Below are 27,054 nucleotides of genomic sequence, written 5' to 3' on the forward strand. Positions count from 1 at the left end.
GTTAACGGTGTGCCTATAAATGTGTCCAGTGACCCATGACCCAACATAGTGTGCCCTCTAGTGTACAAATTAAGTGGAATATACAAACAGAGACAAACTATAGACAACACAACAACCAAATAAGTTAGCCAAAATCTCTCCTACAAGGCATACACTTTTGAGGGATCAAATTCCTTTACAAATAAAGCAAAATGTGGTGAATTTAATATGACCAAGTGTACAATATTCAACGATAAACAGTGTTTATCAACCCTATTCAAGTTATATAGTCAAGTCTTCCATAAACCCTCTGACAAATTAATTTTGGAGTAAGGATAGAATAGGGTGTGTTTATGGACTTTTACAATATGCTGAAACTGAATTTGTACAATAAAGCGTGAAAGCTAGTAAGGATGTGAATGGTAGTACCTTGTATCCAAACAAGTTATTGCTGCCATCTAGTGCTGAGAAGATGTGACAGCAACAGAGGCTAAAGCGTCACAGATCTCTAGGCTCCACATTATCACAATGCAGGGTGACTATGGCATAGAAGTCATGATATGTTGATGAATGTGAACACCACTACACCTAGAACATACTACTAGAGCATCTCTGATTCAAATCACTTTCAAACCACTGGGGATGATGAAACTATTTATACTGAGATTCTGAGTCAATACGGAGAATATGAACAGGGAAATATTTGATGACAGCCTATATACAGAGAACTTCCCAAATGGAATTCCAGGAAGACATTGAATAAAGCTATCCAAACAATGACAGTGACACACCCAAGAGACCCTTTGGATCTCCAAATACAGCCCAGTAAATTAGTTAATAATAGAAAGCATGAGTCATATTCAGAATTGGACATCTGACATGATCAAGTTTTAGAATGTGACCAGGGGGTGTCAGTGAAAGGTTTCGTCATGTGGGTAAGAATGTCCCCCAAATTGGACACATGTTCAATCCCAAATGTAGCCTACGCCACCCTCCATCATAGTATACAGTTGGGATTAGAATAAAATTGGAATTATAATTCTGAATTATAATTCTATAGTTCCATCCTGAAGTGGCAGAACTCCATCCATCTGGTCAGCCTATATGTAACCCCTGGATGTACAGATGAAGACAAGGAATTTATCAGGTTTCAGGGCATTCCATTTAATTTCCAGTCCAGTAATAAAGAATAAATTAGGTTTATAATCTGCAATTGAAAAAACAACCCTGTCTACTTAGTGCAAAAATGACAAGGCCTACCAACCTCATATAGTCCTAGGTCTTTGGAGCATTATCAAACCTGTTTTCGTGGTCCCGTGAGAATAATAATAATAATAATAACCTACTGGAAACATATATTTTATCATCAATGGGGGTAGCCTAATATAGTGCCACTGCGCGTCCAAACATCGGAAAATAGAAAGAGAGTGACTCCGGTGGCCCCGTGTTGAGGGTCTCAGGTTGGGCTCTCAGGTCCCAATCTGTCGTTTCTTTGAAGGGGGCGCCGTTTTCTCTGCAGAATTTCGCCATGCTGACGTTCTGTGGAATCATGTGATTAAGCTCTGGTCCTTCCCAGGGTTCAATGAGCGCTGTTTGCCCCACCCCATCTATTCAGCGCTGTCTATCTCATGTACTGTTCCCGGAGAGAAAGGGAAAAATAATACCTTAAAGAATAGGTTATTCCCGTGTTTCATCTTCCACTACCAGCCCAGGAGGGAACTGTCTTCATAGTGGAATGTGTTATTACAACACGCGTTATATATATGAATGTATATGCACATGTAGGCTCTACCGAGTACCTACCATTCGAATTCAGAAGGAATATAAAACTGAGATTGACAGTGGGCTATAGCTGCAAGAAACGGGAAAATTCGAGGGATTTTCGTATTTTCGTCATGTTTAGAAGAATCAGAACCCATTTAAGAATGTGTTGGGGACTATCAGAGCGCTTTTAGGAGCCTTGCTGATGTGAGGAGGGATACACATTTCAGCAACAAAAGAAAAGACAGCGAAGGGCCTTTTGGATTGAGAAAAACCAGCAAGGAACAGCCATCACAGAAACGGGGGAAAATCAGGAAAATTGAATTATTTCGTGGATCTAAACTGAAAACCGGACTCACCGTTTAGATCGAGGATCATATTATGGATATAAAATGTGTTAAATGAAGACGGAAGCAATGAAAATATTACACATGTAGTTCGTTAAGTGTCAATATTTTTTTCTTTCTACAGTCTGCGCGGAGAAAGGCCGCAGCAAATACGACTTTTCCCAAAGATATGTTTATTCTAACCCGTGTCAAAAAGATCCGTGTCAAATTTTACAGTCGAGTTTTTGTGCCATGCCGATTTTGGGTATTTGTCACAGGCAACAGTGAGACGTGAGACCCGTGCCGTTCGTGAGATGAAAATAGGATATTTTTAATCTCTTCAATTGAATGTGAAAGAGGCAAACCCTTCAATCAACCTTTAAATCTGTGGATGGTCATCTATATCGGTACATAAACGCTGTATGTGAAGACGTTAAAGGCTAATAGAATTGACCAAACTGAGAGGACGGCCTGGGTGTCGTCATCAACAGTATCCTGCCCTCTTTGACAGCAATATCTATTGAAAATACGCATTATATACACATACTTACAAACGCAATAGGACAACGTTTTAAAACAGACATTAGTTCGACGTAACATTAAACAACAGACTGTATACATGTCGTTAATATTGCTCTCAATTCCGTGGGTCAACCGAGGGATCTAGAATAGTTTGTTTTTTCACATTCCCCTTCCCCTGGACTCTCTTTCTTGCGGGAAGATGGGTTGTTTGGGCAACAGTAAGACTGAAGATCAGCGAAATGAGGAGAAGGCACAAAGAGAAGCAAACAAAAAGATAGAGAAACAGCTTCAGAAGGACAAACAGCTATATAGAGCAACTCACAGGCTACTACTTTTAGGTAAATTTGAATGGAATCTGATGTGTTGTAGGCAAGGCCTCATTGGCAACATTGTTTCTATTCCTACATGACATGTTATATTTGATGTTGTGATATAGGATTTTGTTTTCTCTGTTTCTTCACATTTGATACATTATGTGGTAGGCCTGTGTGATTGTAACAGCTAGTGCCTAATCTATATGAAACATGGGTGTTGAGCCTCTACATGTGGGTTGTGGCTGTGTTCTCAGAACTACTAGCTGCTTGAAAACTTTCAAATCCATAGGCCTGTGTATTTCGAGGTGGGCCTAAGTGTGAAATAATGAACTCACTCTTTGAGCATTTCTACCACTGACACTTCTGTACTGTTATCATGTAAAAACAGTCTAAATGTCCTCTAAATTATATTTAATTAGAAAATGCCTGAGACCTAGTGTATTGAATGTTATACCAGTATTTCCGTTGGAGAGGAAGTTGTGGTAACTAAAGTAAGCAGAACAGAGTTCACATTTAACCATAATGTCTACTACAATGCTGCTTTATATAGCACTGTGCTCTTTGCACTTTTCTATGATATGACCATTTTTTGTTGTGCCATTGTCAGGTTTTCAGATGTTGGCATATTTGTGAGTTTGAATTTTGTCAGACAGTGGAGATAGAAAACCGACCATGATTAAGCTCATACCATTTGATATCACTGTTATGGGAAAGAAGATTTTCAAATTGAAATTGAGAGTATAGTTGGCACCTTTATGCTTGATTCACGCTATAGGGTCAAGCCGAGCTCTACTGGGCTAGCCTGGTTATGCATCCACCACTGGAACCGTGCTGGAAAGGACAGTGTTAAAAGACTATCAGAGCCAGTACAGTTCAGGTCAGCCCCATAGGCATTAGAGTGGATCTGTGATGAAGAGCTTCCTTTGTTATTCTCACATGGGGAAGTCCACAAACCTAAACTAGCCAATCTAAAATAATCTATCAGACTTGATAGAGGTTTTATGCCTTACTTTGTGTTAGCATTACACCCCTGGTTATTATTATCATTATTAGATTTCAACAGGTTAATATTGCACTCATTTATTTATATTTTACTGTATGTGTGGATTCACCAAACATCCCCCTATTGTACATTTTTTGCCTCAGACACAGTTGGTCTCACACTCAAGGTAGAAGTTGCCCCTAACCACATCAGTTCATCCAACTTAAATCCAGACCTTAACCAACTGGAGAATACAAGTATATCTGACCCTAGACCAGAGGTTAAGGGCAACCTCTTCCAACTCCTGGCCTCTGTTACTGCTGTGTGAGACCTCAGTCAGGTGGCAGAATAACCCATTTCAATTGGAACTTTTCTGATAGTTCAGCATTTCAAATCTGTGAAATAAACACTATCACTTTGAACATGTCTCTCTTTACAATAACTTTTTTGCAGATTACTTCTGAGCATCACATTCCAAATGGCCATCTCGGTTGGCTGTCAGGATAGTGCAGTGCTCTGTAATCTTTGAAATGTTTCTAACCACCTCTTGTTCTCTATCTCTTTCGTTCGCTCTTTCTCTCTATACCTTTACACAGGGGCTGGTGAGTCAGGGAAGAGCACCATAGTGAAACAGATGCGAATCCTACATGTGAATGGCTTCAATGCAGAGTAAGTATCGTTTTATTCTACAGACTACGTTCCTCAACTGCGAATAAAGATCAGGGTTTGAGATTGGCAGAGGGATAGGGGAAATTCCCAGAGGAACCAAGAATGAAAACATTCAAAACACTAACTTGACCCTTATGCGTCTTTCATGCATTGGTCTTTCAATACCTGAATTGTATAATACACACACTATATGCACCTGTGCTACAGCACATGATGGGAGGGTAATTACAGTTCCCTCGGTTTGGCTTCAATAGCGACTATTACTTACTGTCTAGGTGTCTCGTCTTTATGTTATTTTTTAAATTTTTATGGAAATCTTAGATTGCTGTTGAAGAATTATCAGTACGATTGCATGGACTTCCAAAAATGAAAAGCTAATGTAAAGATGAGGAGTAAACTTATTTTGGAACTAACTCTGTGGGGTTCAAGCCCTGCTTGGTGACGGGTGCTAGTGCATTGGTTGGTGGAGGTTTAAACCCAGGTAAGTAGGTTGGTTGGGGGTTTAGGCCTAAATGTGGGGATGGGTGAGGGTCCATGCCTCTGGGCACTTACATGCGACTTCTGCTATCAGAATACGATGATCGCATTGAAAAGACAAAAGTCGCATTGTGGTATGATTGTGTTCAGATCTGGCTGACCACCTCATTAGGTGGTCAGGGATGCATTGTGTGCGTATTTCTCCTCAGTCTGGACTCAATCAGGCTACCAAAAAGTGCATACAATGGGCGACATCATCAGCACTCCGCCCACAAGTCTCCAGAAAACGTGTGTTTTGGTAGCGAGAGGCACCTTATTATAGTGTTGGAGGACGTACGTTCCTAGCGTGTGAGGAATGTGTTTGCTGTCCTCAAATGCTAGCCAAATAAATAATATTTAGAAAAAAAGTGTTGTTTTACTAGAGTTATGCAAACCCGTTTGCAATCCCTTTTAGCTTTGCTAGCTATCTTGCTGGTTAGCTAAAGAGGTTAGCTGGCTAATTAGCTACAGTAGTTAGCTTCTGCCATCAAGTAGTTGTTGTGTTATCACATTTAGCCTTTTCCACCGTTTGCAGAATGCATACTGGCATTTGAATATAACGCGGGAAAATGGAATCCGGACACAATGTGGACACATTTAAATGTAGGTGTAGACGCATGATGTGTTCGGAATTCCATGATCAGAATACAAAAATGGCATTAACTGTCAAGTCTAGATACAGCCTCTGTGCGTTGGTGGGTTGGGTTTTAGTCCCCAGTTTGTGGGGTTAGGTTTGACGGTTCAGGCTCTGGTATGGTGAGTGGCTTGGGTTAGATGAGCAAACCAGCACCTAAGGCACCCAGCAGCGTGTGACCCATCTCGTGACTCCATAACACTTACAACTGCTGTGTGTGTGTGTGTGTGTGTGTGTGTGTGTGCGCGCGAATATACTCAGTTCGTCACTTGGTCACATCCTAGATCCAGGGTGTCAAACATACGGCCCGGGGGTAGTTTGACTAAAACATTTTAATAATACTTATTTGATTTTTTGGTTGGGGGAAAACAAACTCAATCTACTTTTAAAATGACTAAAACCAAATCGAAACTGTGTAGAAATTATAATGGACCTACATTCATACAGTTTCATGACTGTCCAGCTCGCTAAAAATCACAGAAATTAAAGCTAGACAGTCAGAGTATCAAATTCCAAAAACGATGCAAATTTTGACGGTGAAGAAATATGACCAATTTTCAGCGTGGCCCTCTGGACCTCGTTGAAGACCGAATGCCTGTCCTAGACATTTCAAACATTAATTGATTAGTTGGTTGTGTCTGTGTGTTAAGTTAGCTGTACTGTATATAACTTCAACTCTATGGTATTTGCAATGGATAAAATGTAGGGCAGTGTGACTGACTTCTTGAGCAATGTTTTCTCGTCAGTCCTGGAGGAAAATATACTGTACAAGGAAAAGGAATATAAGGAATTCCAGGAGGTGTTTGGTAGATTCCTTCAATCCTGGTGTATGATGTTTTTGCATTCAGTAACTTCCATTGAACTTCTATAGGCCTAATAGCATGATAGCTCATCCATTTGTGAAACAAATATATTTGGATTATTTTGTCTTCTTTAGTACATTCTTAGAAAAAGCTAGACACTGATGTATACACTAACACATGCTTTCTCCTTCCTTCAAGTTGTTGCCTATTCTCTCTCTCCGAACACAGACACACACCTACAAGCGAACACATGCTACTTTGTAATAGCATGTGATTTTTAATGACTATCATGTTGAAAATGTAAACAAGGCCTTCTCAATCTACCTCCTAACCCAATAAACAAGACGGTATGCCTGTGTGGGATACAGGCCCTTCTGCTGGCTGTTGCCTATTCTCTCTACTTTCTCTCCCTTCTCTCGCACCCTTTCCCTTTCTATCCTTTTATCTCTCTATTTGTCGGTGTACCTCTTTCTCCTTCACATTCTCTCCCTTACTCCTTGAATGCTGTTTGTGTTTTTGGTGTAAATTAAACATCAGTGGTAGTGCACAGTCTGTGATGGGTACTGCTCAGCAGAACGGTTGTTTTACAATTTAGTTGTACATTGAAACAGTCTAGTAATGGGCTGTTGCAGCTCAGTTACCACTCTTACAAGTGGGGTCATGCTTGACATGGGATCATTTGTAGCTATCGTAGCAGGTAGAGTGTAGACACTGGGAGACTGTGACCTGTTAAATATGAGTTTCACATAGTTGAAGATGTGTGTGGCAGGTTCAGAAGGGATGATGTTGAGGTATTGTGCATGTGTGCCAGCTGTTTATAGACTATTATCCACATACATTTTAGTTTTTTGTTTGCTGTATCATCAATATATCTGTTGTGTATGACAAAATGATATTTGTAATTTACAACGTGGAAGATTGAGCTTCGATGTTTTTTTGCAGAGAGAAGAAGCAGAAAATTCACGACATCAAGAATAATATTAAAGAAGCTATTGAGGTAAGTTTTCGGTTTGAATATCACTGTGGGTAGGAAAATCTAAACAGCTAAGCATGAATCATCAATATTTTATCAATGATTATTGAATATAAGATACCCCAAGACAATCCTGTGTTGTCACTTGATCTGTATTGATTGTGTGTGTTTGTGTCACTCTTTAGACCATAGTAGCGGCTATGAGTACACTGACTCCTCCCGTTCAGCTCGCCAGTCCACACAACCAACATCGAATCGATTATGTCCTCAACCTAGTCAATCAGAAGGACTTTGAATTCACATCTGTGAGTATGACAATGTTTCTACCACCCACACACACACAGAGATCATTATAGATTGGCATTGTCTTTTCATGAATGTACAGTATATACACGCCTGTGAGCACATGATTTTTTGTGTGTACTGTGCATGTGCACATATCTAAAGTGCCTTCAGAACATATTCATACCCCTTGACTTATTCCACATTTTGTTGTTACAGCCTGAATTCAAAATGGGTGAGGAAAACAAATCTATTTAATCCATCTACACACAATACCCTATAATGACAAAGTGAAAACAAGTTTTTAGAAATGTTAGCAAATTTATTGAAAATGAAATACAGAAATATCGCATTTATGTAAATATTCACACCCCTGAGTCAATACTATGTAGAAGCACTTTTGGCAGCGATTACAGCTGTGAATCTTTCTGGGTAAGTCTCAGCTGGTAGAGCACGGCGCTTGTAACGCCAAGGTAGTGGGTTCGATCCCCGGGACCACCCATACACAAAAATGTATGCACGCATGACTGTAAGTCGCTTTGGATAAAAGCGTCTGCTAAATGGCATATTATTATTATTATTATTATTATTATAAAAGCTTTCCACACCTGGATTCTGCAACATTTGCCCATTTATTTTCAAAATTCTTCAAGCTCTGTCAAATTAGTTGTTGATCATTGCTAGACAACCATTTTCAGGTCTTGCCATAGATTTTCAAGTAGATTTAAGTCAAAACTGTAACTCAGCCACTCAGGAACATTCACTGTCTTCTTGGTAAGCAACTCCAGTTTAGATTTGGCATTGTGTTTTAGGTTACTGTCCAGCTGAAAGGTAAATTAATCTCCCAGTGTCTGGTGGAAAGCAGACTGCACCAGGTTTTCCTCTAGGATTTTGCCTGTGCTTGGCTCCATTCCGTTCTTTTTTATCCTGAAAAACTCCAGAATCCTTAACCATTAGAAGCATACCCATAACATGATGCAGCCACCACTTTGCTTGAAGATATGGAGAGTGGTACTCTGTAATGTATTGGATTTGCCCCAAACATAACACTGTATTCAGGATAAATAGTTAATTGCTTTGCCACATGTTTAGCAGTATTACTTTAGTGCCTTTTAGATGCATGTTTCGGGAATATTTGTATTCTGTAAAGGCTTACTTCTTTTCACTTTGTCAATTAGGCTAGTATTGTGGAGTAACTATGTTGTTGATCCATCCTCAGTTTTCTCCTATCACAGCCATTAAACTCTGTAACTGTTTTAAAGTCACCATTGGCCTCATGGTGAAATCCCTGAGCAATTTCCTTCCTCTCTGGCAACATAGTTAGGAAGGACGCCTGTATCTCTGTAGTGACTGGGTGTATTGATACACCATCCAAAGTGTAATTAGTGACTTCACCATGCTCAAACGGATATTCAATGTCTGCTTTTAAATGTTTTACCCATCTACCAATAGGTGCTCGACTTTGTGAGGCATTGGAAAACCTCCCTGGTCTTTGTGGTTGAATCTGTGTTTGAAATTCACTGCTCGACTGAGGGACCGTACAGATAATTGTATTTGTGTGGATTTGTAAACATTTCGAAAAACATAATTCCATTTTGACATTATGCGGTATTGTGTGGAGGCCAGTGACCAAACATGTATATTTAATCCATTTTAAATTCAGGCTGTAACACAACAAAATGGGGGGAAACACATTCTGAAGGCACTGTACATGTTCCCTTAGGAAGGCCCATCCACTAGTATAATAATAATATTATAATATGCCATTTAGCAGACGCTTTTATCCAAAGCGACTTACAGTCATGTCATGTGTGCATACATTTTTCCGTATGTAGTAGTCCCTGTTGCAGGTGCCATTCTCATGGTACTGGTAGCTCTTTTGGGTTGTGGTACAGTACAGTAGTAATTAGCAGGTAGGGCCTCTATGGGATGCCCCTTAGCTAATTGACTGCCCTGAGGGAAGGCCTGGAGGTCTCTGAGTACCACTGCTTGACACTGATTGTGCCTTTAACGCCCTAAATATCTCTCTGGGACCCACGTGTCTGTGTCAGTGTCACTGGGACCCACACCTGAACAACAGAGTGCTTGCTGGTAGTCTTCAGGCTGTTAGGACTTGGCTGGGAGGGACATAGGACTCTATTCAAGTTAAGCAGGTAGCAGGTTTCTGGATAAGTCAAAAACATAATCCATTTAATTGAATTTATAATGGCTTTATCAATGCATTGGGAACTTTGTTATATATTGATCACAGAAACCTTAACGGATTTGATTGAATAGTGTGCACCACAGTGAGTTTTACTTACCCCTAGGACAGACAACAACATGTTGTCACTCATCAAAATGAAAACAACCGATAGGTTAATGCTTTGCGTATATTTTGCTGTTATTACGTGTTAATTTAGATCCACTTAAGAGTCTTAGGCTGATACAAAATGATCTATTACGATTGAATGGTTGCATCCCTACCATTGCGCCATAGACAGTTATTGAAGATTGCTTTGTCTTTTTTCTGGGCCTAGCACACCTGCCATAACATCTCTCTCTGAGTTTGGATGTCTAGGCCTACGTGTGAAGGCGATGTGATTGTCTGCTATCTTGCTCTGTGGTGTTTGGATGTCTGTGATTTTAGCTCCTGATGGAGGGGAGTTGGGGAACTCTAAGGTCAGACAGTGTAACTCTTTCTCTCCCTCCCTCCCTCCCTCCTCTTTGTCACCCCCCAGGCTGAGAGGAAACCGGTTCTACTGGTCACCTGATCTCAGAGTACATGTAGAAAAAAAGAGAGGATGAGGAAAAGGCCTTTAGAAGTGGGGGTATCTGGGGGTAGAAGTGGGGGCATCTGGGGATAGAAGTGGGGGCATCTGGGGGTAGAAGTGGGGGCATCTGGGGGTAGAAGTGGGGGCATCTGGGGTTAGAAGTGGGGGCATGTGGGGGCATCTGGGGGTAGAAGTGGGGGTATCTGGGGGTAGAAGTGGGGGTAGTTTGTACGGGTATCTACTGTCTGGGCTATTCACTTCCAGTTAATTTAATGTTTTAAGGTGTCGTTTTTGTTGTGGTATGGGATTTATTTTCAGACTGATGATTTCTCGACTGATGATAATGGAAGTCTTATGGGTTGTCTAAACGCCAGTAAAATGTAAATTTTCTAAAATGCAAAGCTACCAGGGACCTCACTTCGTTTCTAATTTCTCTCGCTACATGAAGCTATTGTAGTAGTGTTTACCATAGAGTTAGAATGCTATTGAGGAGATTCCCATTCAGCCACATTTTGCGTAAGGTTTTTGTGTAGCACATGCTACGTTATAGGTTGTTGTTTAGAAACCAGGAAAAAGCAACCAGCCATTGAAACGGAGCCATGGCCTTCTGATAAACCTCAACTTGACAATTGTCCCATTGCTTCAAAAAATTGTTAAAGCAAAATCAAGCTCCCTGTGATATATTTTGCAAAACAATAACATTAGTGTATTTGAGAAAGCCCATCCCAAAGAATGAAATGGAAATTATAAAAAAATTAATTAAAGGAAAGATGGCAATTTCCTTTCTTTTTCGGCATTAGACCTGCCTAATTCTCACTTAAAACATAGTTTTTGTTTGTAATAGGCTAAATCACACATTCTGTTAACATCTGACTCCAGAGTGATCTATTCTTGCAATTTGTAGTCTATGACATTCCAGATTTAGATATCATAATTTTTTCACAAAGTAGTTTGGATGTAGTGAACTACTTTTTCAAAGTAACTTTAGTTCATTTCAACTGTATTTTTCTTAAGAGTAGCCTTAGTGTAGCTTAACTTCTTCCAGCGTGAAGTAATTGGTAGCTTGGTAAACTGTATTTTCAGAGTAGCTTCCCGAACACTGCAAGCCAGTGAGCAGGAGGGAAACAATATAGCATTGAGTTGTAGCCCCAAAGGATTCTGGGTCGGCTGCTGTAATGCAATAAGGAGTTACTAGAGAGGAGTTTTTTTTTTCTCAAGCGCATGACTGATAATAAAGGAGGACTCTGTTACTAAGACACATAATGAGTGCTCTTTTATGGAGATGGATACATGGATTTCAAGTAACCCAAGCCAGCGAAAAAGTGGGACAAATATATTGGGCAGCGAAACCTAAATGTTATGCGAGTGTGTGTGGCCCAATTGTTCCACAAATGTCCAGTTGTCCAAAAGCATTTATTTTATACATGACACAGTTTCCTGTTTACCTTCATGGTCCAAATGGAGAAGAATGAAGGGAGATTTGAGACTAACTACCTTTCCATGTGCTTTTTAGCCCTCTGAATGTTGTCCATGGGGCAGTCACTCTGGTCCTTGATAAGCTATGTGAACATTCCCACTTTATGCAAAGGTTTTATCAAACAAGGATGTAACAGATTAGCCATTAGATATGACAGTTGACTCCTCTGTTTACACCTGCACCACTTTTGTTTGTCGAGTCAATGCAATTAAATATGATTCATTCAATATTATATGGGATTTTGACATGATTATTTAGGGGTAGGTCCGTGATACCTGCCAAAGATAAGTCAACTGACCCTCCCAAGCCTGTCGACCATATGCAATCTTAATTTCTCCTCATTGAAGGAAACGTTGAAAAACATGCCTTGTTTTTACTTGATTTAAGGCACAATCTAATTTCAACGGCCTGACTATGCCACTTGGTTTTTGCTATATTGAAGCTCCCCTTGGCCGTTACCCTCACTGGCCACAGAACCTGTTCTCCAGTCAATAAATGCCAGATCCCTAATAGGTGTGCTGCCCTATTGGAATGTCATTCTTCCCACCCATATTCACCTTTTCTGCATGTACACACGCTCTAGCCAAGCACAAAGGACACAGCGTGTGGTGTCAACAAAGATGCCGCACATCGCAGTGCCCTCAAACACAGCATGGATGGACAGTGTCCTCTTTTTCGACTTGCTTTAATTCAGTTGATCCTCTCTCTCTCTCGTCCTCTCTCACATTCTCTTTCTCCCCATGTATTTCTCTTTCAGGAGTTTTATGAAAATGCGAAGACTCTCTGGCAGGACGAGGGCGTGAGGGCGTGTTTTGAGAGATCCAATGAGTACCAGCTGATCGACTGCGCGCAGTAGTAAGTATGCACTGCACCGCACGCCGAGAGAGGACCAGCAGTCTTTAGTAGCTCCAGTGCCCTTATACAGGCCTGTGTTGCTGAAAATAAACAGTCTAGGCCAAAGATTAGGGGCACGTATAGCACAGTACCCAAACTGAAATGTATTCAATTTCATCTGAACTTTATTGTACAAAGCAATTTCCTTGAGACTGTTCTGATTTTCTGTGACATAATGGGCAAGTGTTCTGCCTGAAAAATGGCCCTTGATGTTTTATGTATTCCTATTGTTGTGGTTGAGGGTCTGTGTAAAAGGACCTGGGAAGTGGTGTGTGGACGCAGAGCTCTGTAATGGAAGTCCTCATGAGCTCACACTCTTACTCTGCATCTCCTCATCGCATCTCAGTGCACGCACACCACAGTATGACATCACCAGAGCTGTCTGCATCAACAATGCCACCTCTCTCTGGCTATGCGTCTCTCTGCCGCTCTCCCTCGTACTCTCTCGCTCCACGCTCTCTCACACACATTCTCTTCTTCTCCTTCTTTTCCTCTCCTTCATGCTTTCTCTCTCAACTGTTGTGTGGCTCCATCTCCGCATCTGTGATGTAGGATATTTGCAGCGACAGGGACCAAAAATGGCAGGTCCTGAGTCATAAGACGGGAGATACAGAGATTTCACCAGTGGTTGGATGGGGAGGGGGGGGGGGGGGGGAGTACACCACTAAACCACAGTGACTGGAGCCTCAGAGTTAAATCTGTTATGGTGGTGTTTGATTTGAGCTGATTGTATAAAACAAATATATGTGCTAATGTTTGAAGAAATAGTGCTGTGTATTGGATTGTGTTACTTAACAGTCTAGGACAACCCCTTCAGGTGGTTCAGATGGTCCAGTCCAGTTTTGGTCCCTCCCTCTCTCTCCTGCTCTCTCTTTCTTTCACTCACTCTCCTCCACTCTTTCTTTCTTTCACTCACTCTCCCGCTTCCTCTCTCCCAGTCCCTCTTTCTCTCTCTCTTGCTCCCTCTCTTTTTTTCTCTTGTTCTCTTCCTTTTTCTTTCTCTCCCTCTCTCAGGCTACTCTAGTCACACAAGATTTTGAGCTGATAGTCTATTTATAGAGCCTGTAGTTCTGTCTCTATGGCAACCATGCTGGAGGCCAGGGAGCTATTTTTGAATCTGCTCTGTAATGTCAGACACTACTTTCTCTCTCCCTCTCTCTTTCACACACAAATACACACACTTTTTCAATTGTACTCCCTTCCTACCTATCCCCCTCCCTCTCTTTCGTACCTCTCACTCTACGCCTTGCCTACCACTTCCTCTCTCCCCCTCCCACTCAGTCTCATCTCTCTCCCAGTGCCAGATGTCTGTGTTTGTCTTTTGGGTTCAGGCCGGTGGGCTAGGTCAGGTTTGTGAGTGTGAACCCTTGTGGAAGGAGAGCTTACAGCTTTTACAACATTATTCTATAACGTGTAGGAAAGGAAAATAGTTCATCTCCACACCTGTGTTCTTCTGGAGTCTGCAGTTATCTCTGGCCATCTTTGTTGCCATAACAAAGAATGGTAAATGCGCACGTACACACACATCATCTCTTTGTGTGTTTGTCCTAGTTGGGGCTGGGCGATATGGCCTAAAATTCCTCTAACTTTTTTCAAACTTATGGGCGATCCATGATATATATCTCAATTTTTAAAAAAATGTTTTCTCTAAATAAGCATGGTTGTACAATTTTAAATGTCAAATACACCGCATTTCAAACAGTCAGCAATAATCTAATGAATTCAGGGTTTGTGAAGTTATACCTAGGCTAAATGTAAGCCTTCCACAACCATAAGACCCACTAATAATTTCATTCGTTTATCAAAATAGTTTAACCAGATTTTTTTGGTGCAATAATCACTGATCTGGCTTTCAAGTCTGGCTATGAAAATGGCCTTTTTTGTTATAAATTTAACTAGAACAATGCATAATGCACATTCACTAATAATGACCAACATTTTGTAGCAGGCATTAGGCTATCGAAAATTAACACAGGTCTCATCAACAATCTCTCAAGCCCACTTGCTAGTGATTAGCCAGCTAATCTTTTATATTTCAAGTTTAGCCAATTTGGATCTATTTGCTAGCTAACAAGGTTGAACAGTTGAATTGTTATGAACACACCCTTCTGTCTGTCTCCAACTGTTTGAAAAGCATGTTAGCCTGTCCACGTTGTTCAGATGTTGAAATCAAGTGGCCTACATTATTTATCAGAATGAGAACGAGTTGCCAATTCCTTATATAATTGTGTTTTATGCTTTATGCACATTTATAAAACACAGACTAGACAACCAGTATAACAAAATACTGCTAGCGGTACATGGTACACCAATGCCGCGCGCGACAAACTGAGCATTGTTTTCCCAGAATCAATGTACATTGATACGCTCGTTTTAGTAGTGTCTGCTCTGTGCGCAATTTGAGTAGTTGCGACATAAGGGTATCGTTCGAAAAGTTAACTTATCCTCTATTACAGTAAAATAATGTGTTATGGTGGCCATATGACCGATTCTGTTGGACCAAACCTCAAACGCAAATAGCGCGTTGAAACCGCTTGTCAGAGAGGAAGATTTGATCTCTCAACTTTGTTGGCGTGAGAGGCAAGGGGAGGGGCTTGTTGTGTGTGTAAACCAAAGAGGCAGAGGCGAAGCGAGAGGTTTCACTCTCGCTAAAAATCTGTCCAAAATAAGGCCAACGCGTTTCTATTGGCTTCTTTTGGATTTAAGCTTGTCGCCTCTACCTTCCCGCCTTTCAGACAACGACTCCCATTGTTAGGGCGGAGACGTGCATCTCGTCATTATATACAGATCTCTGGTGTAAATGGGAAGGTGCACACAGCACAGAAGCGCAGACGAGCGAAGGAGACGAGACCAAAAATACAACATGAGTACAAGCGGACATAAACGCTCATATAAACGAAAAAATAACAAAACCTCGATTCTTGCGATACAAGGATTTTGAATGTCGCGCAAAAACATAAATAAAACTATATCAAATACATTTGAGATATCGCACAGCCCTAGTCCCTTTGTCTCACCCAGTGAGTGCCGACTCATTCATGCCATGTCTCACCTGTAGTTAGGCCTGGCCCATTCCACCCCACCATGTCACATTCCTGGTTATCCAGAGGCTCGGCATTCCTCTGTGTTCAGTATGCTTGGGAGACCGGGCCAGCATTGTTCTGTCACGCACTGTTGGTACAGTTTGTGATGTTCAGTTGTATTAGCCACTCTATAGGGACTGTTTAAACCCAAGTGAAATATCAGTTAACATTATATCTTTGAATGGGACATTAGTCTCAAAGTCAGTATGACTACAGGACTAGAACCATTGCCATTCCTGTCATCTGTAAGTGTCTCTACAAATGACGTATATGCTAGTGTTTCTCTCCACCTCCTTGTTCCTGACCTGGACTGACACTGGTCCCTGGGATGTTACTAACTGGCTGCTCAGTTAGTTAGCTGACACTGATTCGAATCAGTTCTCAAGTTAACTAAAGGACAACAATACTTAATGTACATGTAGTTAAATAATTCTACATATATTCCTAATTTCCTCTTTCTGCAAGTGCTGGATTTTAACCCACAGCGGTCAATCCACCATTCACTGGGATCTTAACTCCAACACTCTGATGTCCACAGATTAACCCATCTTTCTCACTATAGTGCTATTTCCTTTTGCGATACATCGCTCTATTTTACTGTGATGTCTTACGAGGGTCTTGAACCTCCCTATTTGTAACATTTCTACCGAAATTGCCCTAAAAATACATATTTTACACAAGAGTGTAATGATAGTTCCCATTTACTGATTGTGGTTTTTCAGATCCCCTAACAATACAGTTTTCATGTCCATCTGAACCCTGATATTATGACATAACAACCATTCCTGGACCTGACTCCAAAAGCGAGCCACCGGTGGATAGTATCAGCACAAGGCTGACTTTTCAATGCCCCATATATTGAGCATTCTTTTTGTAGCAAGAATTTTATATAATAGCTTAAATTAAAATGACCAGATTGATTGTTTTAGATATCAGATAATAGACCCGATGCCAAGGTATTGGGACATCAAAGACCTGTTCCCAAGTAACTAGAATTTTATACGGCATTGCTGTCTCAAGTCCTACTTGTCAAGTCCTAGTTTTTATCTAAGTTGGCCTCCAAAGAGGAAGGAGTGATGGCTTACTGCAGGTCAGTCCCTCCCTAGCAGAAAAATAGTTGGAGAAACACAGGTCTATATAATTCTATTGAGCTCAGTGGTCTCTACCTGTCCACACACAGAAAAGCTTCCCATAATGCTCACTCACTGATGAGAATTCCATCATTTTGTCCTTTCCTGTTCATCCTCCTGAATCTCTGTTTCTTTCTTCTCCTCAGCTTTCTAGACAAGATTGATATTGTGAAACAGAGTGACTACACTCCCACTGATCAGGTGAGTTTCCGTGGTCTCAGTGCCGCCATCACCAGACGCCCAGGGATACATCTCAAATGGCACCCTGTTCCCTGTACAATGCACTACTTTTGGCCACTACTGTCCCTCCATCATCAACTGCCTTTCATAATATTTATAAATATAACACAGATTAATGACTCCTGTCTCTCTCTCTCGTCTCTCAGGACCTACTGAGATGCCGAGTGCTCACCTCTGGGATCTTCGAAACCAGATTTCAAGTGGACAAAGTAAATTTCCAGTGAGTATAACCCGGGGTTATCGTCCCATTCGGTTATTAGTACAATACCTGAAGAGCAATCTCCAACTCAGCCCTGCAGACGTTTAGGAGTCCATTCAGTGCAGCTAACATGTGATTCATCACTATGCCACAAGGTGGTAGTGTGTGATATATTGGTCTCACTTTGCCATTTCTTCCATAGCATGTTTGATGTTGGTGGTCAAAGAGATGAACGTCGGAAATGGATCCAGTGCTTTAACGGTAACACTTGTTTTTCCAATTGATCTGGCCAACCCAATAGAGAATAACTCACAAACACAATTCAGATCTCATTTATAGATGTCTTTATTTTTAGTCTAGACGGGTCCTAGTCTGTAGCCTCGTTCCACTAAAGGTTTCCTGTATTTTCCTACCTATTTACCATCACCTTTGCTTTTCTGCTATGCCTGTGTGTTTCGAGCTTAGGCTTAAAGCGAAGTGCCTTTTGACTGTGTCATTGATTGCACATTACAAAACCAGTTTGTCTGAGTCCTTCCTCCCTCTGTCTTCCCCACAGATGTAACAGCCATTATTTTCGTGGTGGCCAGTAGCAGCTACAACATGGTGATCCGGGAGGACAATCAGACCAACCGTTTACAGGAGGCTCTCAATCTATTCAAGAACATCTGGAACAACAGGTGACACACAAACGCACGCATGCATGCACACACACCAATGGCAGTCGGTGCTGTTCGGAGTCCATTCTTTCATTTTTTAATGAGCATGGCCTTATTTCTATTACAGCATATTGAATGACTGTCATTCATATTCCATTCGCCCAGCTCAGGTTTAGGCTACTACATGATACTTGAATTTACCCTATACCCATCATGAGGTTACTACAACCTAGCCTACAAATGAAAGTTTATAACGTAGGTGCACAGGTCAAGAGACAAATTGGAGTAATCAAGGTGACAGACAGTGAGTGACACATTCAATAACGCCTTGCATACTGTTGCCTGCATCTAGCTAATCTGGGGTGTAATCATTAGTCTACTTAAACAAGAGTTTCTATTGGAGAAATTCAGGTAGGTCCCTCCTAGGGCTGTGGTGGTCATAACATTTTGTCAGCTGGTTATTGTCATGCCGGTCTCACGGTAATTGACCGTTAATTAACATAAACACGTTTAGCATCACCAGGCCTCCACGCATACAAGCTGCATACAAGCCGCTGATGCACGCCTTTGGAACATCTACATAAAAAAAAGTATATTCAATCAATTTAATATACACCATCACAATAAATCCAATATTTATTTTAGTCAGGTCTAAAGAAACATTATGATATGAATATTTTTTTTCTTCAGAAGAACAGAATATGAGTTGGCCTACTGTATGTTACCTGGCTATGCTCCATGCCATAGGCTGTAAGCTTGTTCATTTAGCAGACAAGATATGATTATAAGTACCTGGCCATTATTTTATATGATATGATTTTATAGTAAGAAGAATATAATTGAATAAAATAGAAAGGATATTTTTCCCATTCTGGAGCGAGAGTGCGCGCATATGAAGTGGCTATGTTGAGCGTAAAAGTGATAATTTGGTCCTAAATGCTAGATTTAGAGTTATCTGGCAACTGTAGTGGTGAATGATACAAATCTTAGAGTGCCTTAGAAATCAAAAGATATTTGAGCTGCATGATGCGACTATAGGCTGTTGATGATTTGAGAAAGTCGTCCAAAAATGCTTGCGCTCTGTTCCTTGCTGTACACGCTCTTCTCTCATCAAGTGATCATATTTTCACCCGTCAGACTATTCTCAATTTAATCTAGTCTTTACTAATATGTACAGTTAGTTTAGATTTTGAATGGGCAAGAATAGGGACAAGACAAAAAAGAGGTCTGGAATAGCGATTGGAGGCCACTTTCCCGCCAGTACGTTTTTCACTCATGTCGGTGCTGCACTACAGGTAATATTCCGCCCAAACTCTGTATGCCATGGCCTTTACCCAGTGCTTAATTTGGGAAACCAAGTGAAATCTGTTCTGCAACATCGATAGTAACATGTTTTCACAATGAAACATATTTCATTAAACTGTTGAAAGCCCCTCTCTCTGCGCGCTGGAAAAAGGAATGAAGGAGAGAGGGGAGGAGATGGAAACTCACGGTGGTGAGATGTCAGCCTATTAATTATGAAAATGTATATATTTTAAATGCCCTATTACTAGGATATTCAAAATAAAATACAAATGCACTATAATTTTAGACTAGATCTGAATTTGTTTAATTTAGGCTGGACCAATTATCTACCAAAGGTACCTTAAATCAGTATTTCTTTATGTTTTTCTGCCAGGTGTAATATGCGGTAGGGTACATAATTATTTTAATTCAGGGGGTTTTTCGGGCTTGGACTCATACAGTGGGGAAAAAAAGTATTTAGTCAGCCACCAATTGTGCAAGTTCTCCCACTTAAAAAGATGAGAGAGGCCTGTAATTTTCATCATAGGTACACGTCAACTATGACAGACAAAATTAGAAAAAAAAATCCAGAAAATCACATTGTAGGATTTTTAATGAATTTATTGGCATATGATGGTGGAAAATAAGTATTTGGTCAATAACAAAAGTTTCTCAATACTTTGTTATATACCCTTTGTTGGCAATGACACAGGTCAAACGTTTTCTGTAAGTCTTCACAAGGTTTTCACACACTGTTGCTGGTATTTTGGCCCATTCCTCCATGCAGATCTCCTCTAGAGCAGTGATGTTTTGGGGCTGTCGCTGGGCAACACAGACTTTCAACTCCCTCCAAAGATTTTCTATGGGGTTGAGATCTGGAGACTGGCTAGGCCACTCCAGGACCTTGAAATGCTTCTTACGAAGCCACTCCTTCGTTGCCCGGGCGGTGTGTTTGGGATCATTGTCATGCTGAAAGACCCAGCCACGTGTCATCTTCAATGCCCTTGCTGATGGAAGGAGGGTTTCACTCAAAATCTCACGATACATGGCCCCATTCATTCTTTCCTTTACACGGATCAGTCGTCCTGGTCCCTTTGCAGAAAAACAGCCCCAAAGCATGATGTTTCCAACCCCATGCTTCACAGTAGGTATGGTGTTCTTTGGATGCAACTCAGCATTCTTTGTCCTCCAAACATGACGAGTTGAGTTTTTACCAAAAAGTTATATTTTGGTTTCATCTGACCATATGACATTCTCCCAATCCTCTTCTGGATCATCCAAATGCACTTCAGACGGGCCTGGACATGTACTGGCTTAAGCAGGGGGACACGTCTTGCACTGCAGGATTTGAGTCCCTGGCGGCGTAGTGTGTTACTGATGGTTGGCTTTGTTACTTTGGTCCCAGCTCTCAGCAGGTCATTCACTAGGTCCCCCCGTGTGGTTCTGGGATTTTTGCTCACCGTTCTTGTGATCATTTTGACCCCACGGTGTGAGATCTTGCATGGAGCCCCAGATCGAGGGAGATTATCAGTGGTCTTGTATGTCTTCCATTTCCTAATAATTGCTCCCACAGTTGATTTCTTCAAACCAAGCTGCTTACCTGTTGCAGATTCAGTCTTCCCAGCCTGGTGCAGGTCTACAATTTTGTTTTTGGTGTCCTTTGACAGCTCTTTGGTCTTGGCCATTGTGAAGTTTGGAGTGTGACTGTTTGAGGTTGTGGACAGGTGTCTTTTATACTGATAACAAGTTCAAACAGGTGCCATTAATACAGGTAACGAGTGGAGGACAGAGGAGCCTCTTAAAGAAGAAGTTACAGGTCTGTGAGAGCCAGAAATCTTGCTTGTTTGTAGGTGACCAAATACTTATTTTCCACCATAATTTGCAAATAAATTCATTAAAAATCCTACAATGGGATTTTCTGGATTTTTTTTTCTCAATTTGTCTGTCATAGTTGACGTGTACCTATGATGAAAATTACAGGCCTCTCTCATCTTTTTAAGTGGGAGAACTTGCACAATTGGTGGCTGACTAAATACTTTTTTGCCCCACTGTATATAGGCTTATGCATAACCTCTAACATGCATATTGGTGTTTTTAATTAATAATCACTGTAGAAAGCGCTGACCATTTCGTTGTGTTAGACTTTGAAACAACATCTTAAAACACCAGGTTTCCCACTCAGTTTCAACTTGTTGTTGAACTTCTTTCTTCAAATTGATCAATCACAGTGAGGTGAGTTTTAAAAGCACATACTGTTTTGATGATAAGTGTTTGAGGTGATTTTTGATGACATTTGCATTGATGTCAGAGTGGTTAGAGGGACAATAGAGCTCTGAGTACCAGGCCATTAGCGACCTGATGGTCGTTAGCGAGTTAACTAGCTTGTGTTGTAGTAGTGAGACAATGGCGATGGTGGCTGCAGCAGCTGTTATCAATTTTAAGGTGGATGTTGTTGCTAATTTGTAGCATCACCCTTTTCAAGATTAATTTTCAAACTTCGTTTACAAATTATCATCTGAGTGGCCCTTTTTTGTAGCAGCTTGCAACCGGGCTATCTCTTTGAACATTATAACTGTGTTGCATTTAAACTTTAGATCACCAGTTAGTGTGAAGAATGTGATCAAATATATTTGCAATGGGAAGTAATAGCTGGTTTGTTAATTTCATTTTGGAAATGAAATGGTTGTGCTTTTGTATTGTTATGATTTCATGGGGCCTACTGGAGTGAATGGGTTGCTTATTCTTTAACATGATTTGATGCTGTGTGTGACTATTGTCGCCTGTCTATCAGCCCGGTCTATGTGTTTCACCAAAACTGGCTCTTCTTCAGCCCAATGGAGTGCACAGGTATTATGGTCGCTGTCCTTTCAGCACCATGAGCCTGTAACCTCTGATGTGACACTGTTGTTTATGCTATTGGTGATAGTCTGATAGTGGTGTTAGGGTACCATAGGTTGTGTAAACAGTGTCGCATTATTTTATGCTATGTGTCACATGTTGTGTCCACTGTCCAAACCGGTTCTGTTTCTGTGTGTGCGCAGCCCGAAGCGCGGCCAGGCCTGTTTGATTCATTCATACAACTAGAATGGACTGACTACATAAGATATGTCGGGCACATTTAAGTGATGGTATATTTTCTGTTATGTTATTTTGGAGTTTGATGCGATGTATTGGAAGATTTTTGGTCCCTCTGAATGCCTAGATCCTATAGTCACGGTTCTACACTGTATTAATGTTATAGTCAACAAACTAGAACTAAGGTGTTAGTAAACCCCAAATCCAATCCATGTGTACAATCACACAGTACGATGTACAGCAAGCAGTTTAGCAGTTACACCGGGAGCCCCGGTGGCAATAAGTTAATAAAACCGAAAGCTTACCTTGACATGAAAGAGTTGCAGTGTTGGATAGTCTTAGCCAGCTAGCTAACATAAATAGCATTCCTCTCTGTTTGAGTCAGGTTGTTGAGTAGGCCAAATTAGCTGCATTTTCTAACAAAGTGAAAGGTAAACTAAGAAGAAAAAAAGATACAACGCAATATAGCTAGCTCTCTCTGCTGCTTCTCAATTTGACTAAATTAATTTGTTCAAAACTTTACAACTATTGTCTTTCTCTCACTTTGAGTCAACTACTCACCATACTTTATGCACTGCAGTCCTAGCTAGCTGTAGCTTATACTTTCAGTACTTGATTCATTTTCTGATCCTTTGATTGGATGGACAACATTTTTAGCTCATACTGCAAGAGCTCTGATGGTTTGGATGACGTCCCCCGAAGTCGTCATAATTACTGTGTAAGTCTATGGAAGGGGGTGAGAACCATGAGCCTCCTAGGTTTTGTATTGAAGTTAATGTAAACAGAGGAGGACATAAAATAGCTGTCCTCCGGCTACACCATGGTGCTACCCTAGAGGATGCTGTTGAGGCTAATGTTCATTGCAAAACAGTGTGTTTTAATCAGTTATTTGGTGACGTGAATATGTTTAGTATAGTTTTATCTAAAAAGGGTACATTTTTTTGAATGTTTCATTTTTTAATTATGAAATTCACTGAGTAGGATGGTCCTACCCTTCCTCCTCTGAGGAGCCTCCACTGACACACACACACACACACACAGAGAAACACACACAACCCATGACACCCACTATCCACAAACAATGAAGATTCATTCTATTCCTCTGTTCTAATGAAATGCTCTCATCATAAATATAATTTGCTAGCCCTAAATGACCACTGATTGCTTTCTACCTGTGTATTTACCCAGCATCTCTGTGTGTGTTTGTGTCTCTTTAGGTGGCTGCGGACCATTTCTGTCATCCTATTCCTCAACAAACAGGACCTGCTAGCAGAGAAGGTGTTGGCTGGGAAATCAAAAATCGAAGAGTATTTCCCAGAGTTTGCACGCTACACCACACCGGATGATGGTGAGAAGTTGATACACTTGACTGGTCGTTAACTGTACACACCCCCCCACAGAGCACTTCTGCTTTTAGCCACAGTAGGTGGCTCCTGAATGTTCTTTCCTGTGGCTGATAAGTAATCGCCATAGCGAACTGTGTCACTGACCATGTGTGATGGTGTACTAGAATCCAATCATAACACTCATCATCAGTCTCTCACGCTTCTATAGCAACACCAGAACCAGGGGAGGATCCACGCGTCACGAGGGCAAAGTACTTCATACGAGATGAGTTCCTGGTAAGTGCAGAAATTCCAATGTCTCCCCTGCTAATGTTATCTAGAATCTTATGGTATTGATTACAAAATAGGATCTAATCACAACAAAAGATGCCAAATGAGATGACTTTCTCTTACTCATATTGAATAAGTGAGCAGGAAGGGTAACATGCAGTAAGTGTTAGATTTGTTATTGAGTCAAGTGGATGATGTCCCGATGGTGCTAGTACTCTGTTGTCTCATTGTGCTTCACTGTGATTTCAGAGGATCAGCACAGCCAGTGGAGACGGCAGGCACTATTGTTACCCGCATTTTACCTGCGCCGTCGACACGGAAAACATCCGCCGGGTCTTCAACGACTGTCGGGACATCATTCAGCGGATGCACCTTCGGCAGTACGAGCTCTTGTGATTGGAGGGGGCTGCAACACAGACTCTGAACCCCCACCTCCGGTCCCTCCCTGACCCCCCCTGAAACCCACCCCTGTCGCCCTGACTCTGTGTGCTCTTGGGAACTCCTGAAGTCAAACTAGATATGAGAGCTACAGCGCAATCTGGAAAGAGTATTGAAACACTGCAAAACACAGAATACATTCAAGCCAGATCAGCTGAACTCCACTGCAATTTAGCACTGTGCTCAGGACTTGAACCCATTTCACCACACACACACACACGAGTACGCACGCTGACATGGCACCGGACCCGCTTTCTTTCACAATCTCAGTTCATATTTTGACACACACAGACACACTCTTAGACACACTTGCTCTCAATTTACCCATAACTGCTTGCATACAGAAAAAGAACACACATGCTTTTACTTGACTGCATGGTCACTGGTCCTGAACTGAGCAAGTGGAGAGTCTTAGCTGCTTGCCGTCTGCAGCCACAGATTGACTGGCTCAGTACTTTCAATGAATCACAGCCAAAATACCTACCAGGAGCAATTTCAATGACTGACAATGATCCAGAGAAGCATCATGGTGAGCAGGGCTTGGGGGAGGGGAATATCTATGTGAATTTGGCGGAGCTTGGACACCATGACGCCCACAGGATTGTCACATGACTTTGCCTTGTTGGTACAGCAGCGGGAGGAAAAAGGCCAACGTTCACAGAACTCAACGGAGTGCAAAGCCCATATACAGTACAGTACCATATAAGTTAAGAGAAGTCTGATCAGCCCTGTTTCTGTCTCCACAGTTTGTTTTGTCTGTGTAGGCTATTGTGCCCTGTGCGCTCTCACACTCTCTCTCTCCCCTCTCCCACTCTCTCTTTCACTCCTCCCTGTCGTCTCTCTTAACTTCACCACATACCATGCACTGTTACTTTACTGGCAATGCTCTTTGTTTTTAAAGAAAAAAAGTAATCCTGAAATTTAAAAAAATAGGAAGAAGATAATTATAAATGGGACACTAATCTTTAGTCATGTGGTCACCCCCCTTCCTACCCCTTCCTTGGTTTCCTCCATCTCCCTTAACCCCCCTTCCTCCCTCCTACACTAACCCTCCTTCCTCCTCCCCAGGCTCTGTGTATCTCTTTACTTTACTGCTGAACTATTATTCTTGTACAGACTGTAAAATGTATTATTTTGTACAACTTTATTGAAAAAAATAACTTTAAGAAGATCCCTGTGCCTTGATCACGACTGTACGTGTATAATGAGCTAAAGTGGGTGTTATACTGCGCTGTATAGTTTGGCCAGTTTCCCCCCTCTCTCCCAAGGGAAGAGGAACAACCATTCCTAGCTTTAGATGTTTATTTCTCTCCCCCATCTCCCCTTTATGATTTAAATGTCTATTTTTGGATCCATATACCAAAAAAATATAAATATATGAAATGTCTATGGATTTAAAAAAGTATTTTATTAGAATCAAAGAACCTTGACACATTGTACACTTGATATAGTGTGCTTATTGCTATAACTTAAATCCTTTTCGATTAGGTTTGTTTCATTAGCGACATCTGCAAACAACATGAAGGGTGAGTGTTTATTTACCATTTTTAATTTCATTTATAGCTTTAAGGTAAAAGGTAATGAGAAATATCAAAATGCAAAACATTGCTTGTTTCTACATGAATCTTTCTTTTGCTAAAGAAAAGAAAAAAGAAAATGGTATTGTTTTGGGGTCCTTCCTAGCGTTGCACAACAGAGGCGGACTGTACAGTATTACTTTCACTTCAATGCCCTAGTTTTCATTTACTGTGTACATCAGAAATGGGTCTCTACTTTCAGAAGAGGAGCTCTGCGAAATAAAGGTTTTTGGTGCAGACAGCAACAGGCCATTCCTTACACACAACCACAAGGACAAACCTACACCAGATACACCCATGACATTTCATTCATCCATCTTTAGCAATGTCTCGTTATGTCCACTGTATTTACTTAGACAGCTCTTGAGCTCCTCATACAGTGCCCCACACTGTTACTTCACTGCTTTTCACAGATAGCGTTTTACCCTCAGTTCCATTTGACATTCTATCACATGCATCCCGACTCTATTCAATTCTGTCTTTATGTTTCCCATCCAAGGCGATAGAACGGTCTTTCCCAATTTAACCCAGACACAGGTATTCACCACATAGCTTTTTTGTACAAATTCACAGTTATAGTTTATGAAAATATTAACATCGGTCTCTTTCAGAGCATGGTTCTCTGGGTATTTACCTATACATTGTAATCTTGACCTACACCATGACAATGGTTGATTAATGTATTTCTAATCAGGAGTGTAGCTTAGAGAATTACAAGATAATCAAAAACTGCAGTAATTGAATGTATATGAGGGGATGCAGTATGTTTCAATTGCATCTATTGACGAGTGAGTCATTAGTTCAAGGTCAAAGGAAGTGAGAGGAAAGAGGCAGGATTCTGATGAAAAGGGAGGAGTGCTGGATTACATTT

General features: G+C 41.1%; 1 protein-coding gene across 2 annotated transcripts; it reads left to right on the forward strand.

Moving 5' to 3' along the window:
• The first annotated feature begins 1,588 nt into the window (after positions 1-1,588).
• LOC311148273 (guanine nucleotide-binding protein G(s) subunit alpha) lies at positions 1,589-26,424 on the forward strand. Of its 2 annotated transcripts, none has more exons than XM_084185177.1 (12): positions 1,589-2,926; positions 4,481-4,553; positions 7,449-7,503; positions 7,665-7,784; positions 12,749-12,846; positions 17,245-17,299; positions 17,485-17,558; positions 17,740-17,798; positions 18,094-18,214; positions 23,770-23,900; positions 24,089-24,174; positions 24,418-26,424. In XM_084185177.1, exons 1-12 carry the CDS (start codon positions 2,788-2,790, stop codon positions 24,562-24,564), a joined length of 1,158 nt encoding a protein of 385 aa, XP_084041303.1. In that variant the 5' UTR covers positions 1,589-2,787; the 3' UTR covers positions 24,565-26,424. The 2 variants fall into 2 exon arrangements, with proteins under 2 accessions (XP_084041303.1, XP_084041304.1); XM_084185178.1 differs by having other exon boundaries at positions 24,107-24,174.
• Positions 26,425-27,054: the final 630 nt, after the last annotated feature.

Source organism: Coregonus lavaretus (genome assembly GCF_964263955.1).
Source record: "Coregonus lavaretus genome assembly, chromosome: 20".
NCBI classification, from domain to species: domain Eukaryota; kingdom Metazoa; phylum Chordata; class Actinopteri; order Salmoniformes; family Salmonidae; genus Coregonus; species Coregonus lavaretus.

Excerpts from the sequence above, each read along its gene's own strand:
- LOC311148273 (XM_084185177.1), top strand. The coding sequence starts at position 2,788 with ATGGGTTGTTTGGGCAACAGTAAGACTGAAGATCAGCGAAATGAGGAG. Across the intron at positions 17,300-17,484 it reads ACTACACTCCCACTGATCAG|GACCTACTGAGATGCCGAGT; the intron begins GTGAGTTTCCGT and ends CTCGTCTCTCAG. Across the intron at positions 23,901-24,088 it reads CTACACCACACCGGATGATG|TCTCTCACGCTTCTATAGCA; the intron begins GTGAGAAGTTGA and ends ACTCATCATCAG.